This window comes from Conger conger, chromosome 7 (genome assembly GCF_963514075.1).
Source record: "Conger conger chromosome 7, fConCon1.1, whole genome shotgun sequence".
In the NCBI taxonomy this organism is placed as follows: domain Eukaryota; kingdom Metazoa; phylum Chordata; class Actinopteri; order Anguilliformes; family Congridae; genus Conger; species Conger conger.
In genome coordinates this window covers 8842243-8849742 of record NC_083766.1, presented here as the reverse complement: position 1 = coordinate 8849742, position 7500 = coordinate 8842243, and the positions used below count along the sequence as shown (strand labels likewise).

Below are 7500 nucleotides of genomic sequence, written 5' to 3'. Positions count from 1 at the left end.
CCAACCATTTATTAACATGAACATCAATTTTGAGTGCAGCAGCCCAAGGTCACATGACACCACAGGAAATGGATGCAACCAAAAATAAAATTGAAAATTGAAGAATCATACCGTATATACAACCTCTAGAGGCATAATGTCACTATACAAGCAGCTTGCTTTACACCAGTAACCCCCAAATGTCCCTGTACAAGCCACCGTATGAAGCCAGCAGGCTGTCAGATACATCCGCACATATCTAAGATATTATATATTCCACACAACAGCTGTCTGGGCCGATTTGAAAAATCGAAACATAGAAATAATATTTTAAGGACCCAGAAAGTAATTATCACTTTAAAGCTGTGAAGAATTCCGCTGTGGGCTCTCTCCTCTACTGTATCCTCCTCTTCCTGAGAGACATTTAATAGAAGTAAGAATAGTTTTCATCCCTGGGCAGTGTCATTTCAAAACATAATTATTTAATTTATGATCCATCTTGCCATCAAGGTATTTGCTGTACCCCAAGAATAGGTGGATAAGTGTGTGTCTGCAGGGTATAGGTGGGTGACCATGTGTCTGGGTATAGGTGGATAAGTGTGTGTCTGCAGGGTATAGGTGGATAAGTGTGTGTCTGCAGGGTATAGGTGGATAAGTGTGTGTCTGCAGGGTATAGGTGGATAAGTGTGTGTCTGCAGGGTACAGGTGTGTGACTGTGTGTCTGCAGGGTATAGGTGGGTGACTGTGTCTGCAGGGTATAGGTGGGTGACTGTGTGTCTGCAGGGTATAGGTGTGTGTCTGGGTGTAGGTGCAGAACTGGGCTGCGTCTGCATTCTGCTCTAGCGGATGTCACAGGCATCCTGGCCCAGCGTGGATCTGTGATCCATCGATCGCCATTAACACATGTCCCATTACCAGGGACTTCCTGCACGAGCAGTCCGACTCCATTGATCCTGGAGTCCTGTTTCACATCCAGTGTATCCCTTTCTCACTCTCTCCCACTTTCTCTCGCACACAACACCACCCCTCGCCTTGTAAAACTATCATTCTTGTCTCAAAAAGTCCCTGTGATTCATCTTAAGCTCCTTAGAATAATGTTCATTTGTCAGACTCTGGATTCAAATATTATATTTTGACAGTTCTAATTCTACTTTTCAGACAAAGGTTTACATGTCTTCTGCATCTTCGCCCATGCAAACATATTTTTAATAGCCTGCAAAAATTGTGAGATTACTTGTTAAGTATCTGAAATATCTAAGCTCACTGTCCTTTCCATAATGTAATGTCCTGTAGATACCTTATAACTCAAACTGTCCGTAATACAGTTATTGTAATATACATTGCGTAAACATGTATCGACCAGGTACTAGCAGATTAATGACCGTGGGCATACACATTACACAGGCTGCTTGTGTCATGTCTACATAAGCATCCATTATCATTAAGTAATGTCTACTGATCCGGATGCCGTTGGTCTTTTCCGCTCGTATCGATTCGGGACTGACGAATGGCCGCTCCGATCAAATGACCCGCGCGTTACACTGCTCCTGTCGGAGAGCAGGCCGAAGGGCTGAAGCGTGACCTTGTTCCGCACACACACACACACACACACACACACGCACGCACGCACGCACGCACGCACGCACGCACGCGCGCGCGCGCGCGCCCGAACGCACTACACGTACACTGCAGATGCACTTTGCACCTGTTCCTCCAGCCGGCCCCAGAGACTCACAGCGACCTCCGTTTCACACCTGCGCCAGGCGAGGCGAGGCGAGGAGAGGCGAGGAGAGGCGGGAAATCAGCGCGGCTGGTTTCGTCATCCGCGTGGGCTGAGCGCCGGGAACGGCTCCATCGCCCGCCAGTCAGGCGGAGGGGAACGTGAACCCGGCGTGCCCCTCCGCACACGGCACGGCAGCAGGGCGGCGTATGCGATTTATACTGTACACCGCCCCCCGTAATGATTGGGAACAATATTCTTCTGGATTTGGCTCGGTACTCCACAATATTAGATTTGTAATCAAACTAATTCACACGTGGTTAAAGTGCACATTCTCAGCACTTAAGGGTATATTTTTATACAATGTGGTTTCCCACCGTTCGGAAATTGCAGCACTTTTGTATACATACACATTTTTATTTTATTACACATGTACATATTTTAAAAGACACATTTTATTATGGGTTTTCCTCTCCTTTATTATTTTAATTGATAGATGAGTTTCTGGTTGCACTGTTTCATAAACATAAAAAACCGAATTTTTTTACCTCTTCCCCTTAGAGTTCCTGTCAGTGACATTTCAGACCCTGTGAAAAGGTCCGCTTTGAGGGTTCAGGGAACTGAGGAACTGTGAAATTTACCACAGAGGGTGAACTTCAAACCAAGGTGGCGCCAAGCAGAGGGCAGCAGTAAAGATCCACATTTAGCAACAGAGATCAAAATGCCCAAATGAAACTACGCCCCCAAGATCTAACAGTAAGGGTACAAGACTCAAACAGGAGATAAACAAACACTGCATCTGAAATGCAGGGTGATACAGCAGCCCAACGCAGGGAGACTGAAACAAAATCCTTCAGACCAAGACGGAGATGAGCGAGAGGGAGAGCGAAGAAAGAGAAGAAGAAAAAGACTGAAAGATATTTACGGGAATGCTTGTTAGAGAGTAAGATTGTCAGATAAGACAGATAAATCATGGTGCCATAAAGCACCATTTTGATGCCAGTGACGACCCATCCAGAAGGCAGTGTTTTTTTTCAATTCCCGCTATTGTATTTCCTGGACTGGAACTAATCAGTTGAATTGGCATGTTTTCCACTTCGATGCCGGTGGGAGCAGTACTTTTATGGTCATAATATCACCAGTCACATCTGAGAAACTGGAGCAGGCCGTGCCCTATCGCCCCGAATGGTCACTTGGCAATATCTGATGCCTTAACCAACAAACAGACATGCTACGCTGCCACAGGACGGTACATTTATGTCATGCAGCCGCACTCCGAGAGAAAAGGCCGCCTTCATCGCCCGGCCACGTCAGCGCCTGAGATCATTTACGAGCCGGCGTCCGGACAACGGCAGGACGAACCTCACAGAGGCCTCCCCAGACCTTCAGCGCGGACGGCAAAGCCACAACGAGCACCGCGGCCCTCTGGCCCGGCGCACAACTGCAGCGTGTGCGTTACTGACGCAGAGTCGCTCTGAGACTCGCGCTGGTTTCCGCGCGGCCGTCTCAGGGATAATGAGCAAGAGCGCACGTCGAGTCTCGGGGAGAGACGAAACGCACACCTCACACCCACACGCACCTGGCCCCGCCGCGGTCACGGTGCCGATCGGCTGCTTTAAATTGTCCGTCTTCATTTGATGTCAGGCCGAGGGCTCGCTCGGGGTAGCCCGACGGGGAACTGAGGCGTAACGCGGAGCCGCCGGGCACTCACCGAAAATCTCGCCGTTCTTCGCGTACTCCGTCACCAGGTACAGCATGTTCTTGGTCTCCATGACCTGCGAGGACGAGATGGGACAGGGTCGGGACAAACAGTTCACTCTCAGCTACTGTATATATCCCCATCTTCAGACACTCAGCCTACCACACCAAGCACATCTGGCTGGCCCTTTAAGTTCATTATTATTTTTCACTCATAATGCGTAAAGTACTAAATGAGTGTAATAGGGTTCTATTAGGCACCGTGTAACTGTTTTTATACTCTTGGTACTGATCGTTTTTAGACCATTTTGTCCCCTTTGGTACCTTCATCTAACGCATTAATATGAGTGTGATTGTATAACTGAACAGCACAGGTGATACCAGGCAATGATGACCCACTGGTCACAGTGTGAAAAGATGGTGACGAAGAAATTGGCCACTAGAAATACAAAAGCCCCAGCAATTTTATTCATGAAAAGCATTTGTTTCAAGCAATGTATGGTGAATTCCAGAACTGTAAATAAAGTGTGTGGTACCTTGGTTGAAGGTGCTTTGTGATACACATTTTACAGGCTTGGAGTTACGTGAAGTACATATTCTTGCGTTAAACAAAAAAATCTGCCAATGCCCCTATAGTAGCCATTGTAAAGCCAGCAGGTTGTCAGAAATCTCTATAAGCTTCTAAAATACCTTTCATCGCACGCAGAACTATCTAGGACAAATTATAACATGCACTGAAAGTGAAATAATATCAATGATTCGAGAAGAGATGTGTCACTTTAATCATGCACCAGTTAATGTATTTCTGAAATATTTTTTAACGCATTCTTAAAGCAGAGTCGTTTTTGTGGAGCTCACTCCAATATTGCTCTCTGTACTCCCGGAGAGTAGAGGAACAGACCTGACATCTCAGGATGCATTTGTATATAATTTATTCTGACTATTTTGAGGAAAATAACCCTTGCAATTTCACTGCTTCTATGGCTTATACACTTGAGAATTTTAAGTATTTTATTTTATTTATTTTATTTTCATCAAGATGAGTGACAGTGTAATTCCAGAATATTGCTTACACAAGTTTATTTAAAAAATAGAATTACACTAACAGATAAACTTTCAGTACTGAATTCTGTATGCATCCAGCCACTGGTTTTCCACTACAAAGGCATCAACAAGCGCAGCACAAAGGATCTTAGAATAAAACATTCAGTGTGTGTAAGACTTCCCGTCAGGACAGTTCTTAAAGCTCTGCTTTACCCCAGAGAACACACGAGGAGGGCCATGGATCCCTCTCCAAAAAACGATAAAACAAATGGAATGTCATTTGTCGGATGGAGCAAATGAAGCATACAGTGCAGTCCATAAGTATTTGAACAGTGACACAATTTCTGTTGCTTAGACTTAGATGAGGTTGAAGGGTAGAATGTCAACCTTGTATTTACATCCCTATTAGGTTATTTTACATGCCTTTAAAAACATAGTCTTCCCATTTCAGTATCTAGTCTTGATTCTAGGCTTTTGAATCCCTTTGGAGTCTGTTATTGGCGTTTGTTAACATGAGGACCCGGAGTTGTGCAAATGAAAGTCAAGGAAGCCATTATGAGGCAGAGAAATAAGAAAAATAAAACAGAGACATGGACCAAACAATAGGCTTACCATCATGCACTAAGGAAGCCTATCTAATCAGAAACTGTGAAGCAATTTGTCCCAAATGTTATGGTGCCCTGAAATGGGGGGGATGTGTATAAAAACGTCCGTAATTCCTACACGGATTAACCGATGAAACCGGGATGTAAACACCCTCAAATCAAAGGTGACAGCATTGCATTGCATCACTGCAATTGTACCACTGTCCAAATACTCACAAACTGCACTGTACAAATCTGGCGCTTGAAGCCAACAATTTTTGTGAAAACATCAGGGAACTTTAATGATCCAACGATGACCCTGCTGATATAGCCAGGTAAAACCATTTGAGCAGCTGGTTGAACTAGGTGACAATTTCCTCGCAATTAATACACAACGCATTATTTAAGAAAAGAGCCAATTGTGGAAAGATGGTGAGGAAAGGCACACAGTAACCAGCACACTGCACCAGCCTCTCCTCCTGCTCATTCACACGGATACTGTCCAGGGCCATGTTCTCTCTGTGGTTGGCTCACAAGGTGTTCTTGAAAAGCTCAGTAAGGACTTGGCGCCCCTCCAAGCGTTCATTTCTGAACACCTCACCCCCCCCCCCCCCCCCCCTTTTCCCCATGGAGCACTTTTCTAACAAGTTGCCCAGGAAAGACATGATCAAATATGCAAAGCAGAATGCCTGGGAACCCTGCCTCATTCAAATTTCTGTTTCAAATGCTATCAAAATGTCAGTCCCGCTCATTGGACAAAAAAACGCCAAGGTTACTTCACCTCACGTTGAGAGACAATACTTTTACCAGCCCCCTTGAGGGATACTAACTAAAGCAGCAGAATGCAAAATTCCACTGCGCTTAACCTTAGACATGCTAGCACTCCACATACAGTAACACAAGCTTCAGCAAGCAGTATGATGCAGCTCCATTCTAATTATTACATTATTATTACATCTTCTCCTACCCAGAAGTAAAGAACAATTTGACTGTTCTGTAGCGAAGGACTGTTCCAGTAACACTGTCGTCAAGGCAAACCCAAGAAGGACTTGTAGGGGATAGTTTAGATTGTGAAAGATCAATAGTGTCTAAATATTGTAATCACCACCCTTGTGATGGAGTTGAAAATGAAACGCTGGTATCGAGATCCTAGCTTTCGGCGCATGACTCACATGATTTCAGGCCTCATATGGAATTGTAATTTTTACAATATGTGAAAACATCTGCATGTACACTGTAACTGATGCATAGCATGTAATGTGCGCTGTTTCTTTTGACAAGTGTGAATGATAATGGAAAGTGTACCATATATACCAAGCTATTTTTTATGTGTCACTGTTGATATAGTGTGTCAGTGTTGTAGTTCTGCTCAGATGTAGTTTGGGCTAAAGGTATAGTGTGTCAGTGTTGTAGTTCTGCTCAGATGTAGTGTAGGCTAAAGGTATAGTGTGTCAGTGTTGTAGTTCTGCTCAGATGTAGTGTAGGCTAAAGGTATAGTGTGTCAGTGTTGTAGTTCTGCTCAGATGTAGTGTAGGCTAAAGGTATAGTGTGTCAGTGTTGTAGTTCTGCTCAGATGTAGTGTAGGCTAAAGGTATAGTGTGTCAGTGTTGTAGTTCTGCTCAGATGTAGTGTAGGCTAAAGGTATAGTGTGTCAGTGTTGTAGTTCTGCTCAGATGTAGTGTAGGCTAAAGGTATAGTGTGTCAGTGTTGTAGTTCTGCTCAGATGTAGTGTAGGCTAAAGGTATAGTGTGTCAGTGTTGTAGTTCTGCTCAGATGTAGTGTAGGCTAAAGGTATAGTGTGTCAGTGTTGTAGTTCTGCTCAGATGTAGTGTAGGCTAAGGTATAGTGTGTCAGTGTTGTAGTTCTGCTCAGATGTAGTGTAGGCTAAAGGTATAGTGTGTCAGTGTTGTAGTCCTGCTCAGATGTAGTGTATGCTAAAGGTATAGTGTGTCAGTGTTGTAGTCCTGCTCAGATGTAGTGTATGCTAAAGGTATAGTGTGTAAGTGTTGTAGTTCGCCTCATTTGTAGTGTAGGCTAAAGGTATAGTGTGTCAGTGTTGTAGTTCGGCTCAGATGTAGTGTATGCTAAAGGTATAGTGTGTCAGTGTTGTAGTTCGGCTCAGATGTAGTGTAGGCTAAAGGTATAGTGTGTCAGTGTTGTAGTTCTGCTCAGATGTAGTGTATGCTAAAGGTATAGTGTGTAAGTGTTGTAGTTCGCCTCATTTGTAGTGTAGGCTAAAGGTATAGTGTGTCAGTGTTGTAGTTCGGCTCAGATGTAGTGTATGCTAAAGGTATAGTGTGTCAGTGTTGTAGTTCGGCTCAGATGTAGTGTAGGCTAAAGGTATAGTGTGTCAGTGTTGTAGTTCTGCTCAGATGTAGTGTAAGCTAAAGGTATAGTGTGTCAGTGTTGTAGTTCTGCTCAGATGTAGTGTAGGCTAAAGGTATAGTGTGTCAGTGTTGTAGTTCTGCTCAGATG

The 7500-nt window shown here is 44.3% G+C and overlaps 1 protein-coding gene across 1 annotated transcript in view; it reads right to left on the bottom strand.

The window, feature by feature from the left end:
• Nucleotides 1-7500, bottom strand: part of sik2a (salt-inducible kinase 2a) — a 55000-nt gene that overhangs the window by 33282 nt on the left and 14218 nt on the right. Inside the window, exon 3 of the mRNA XM_061250242.1 lies at nucleotides 3411-3474. Coding sequence (XP_061106226.1) covers nucleotides 3411-3474 — 64 coding nt within the window. The remainder of the gene's footprint in view (nucleotides 1-3410; nucleotides 3475-7500) is intronic.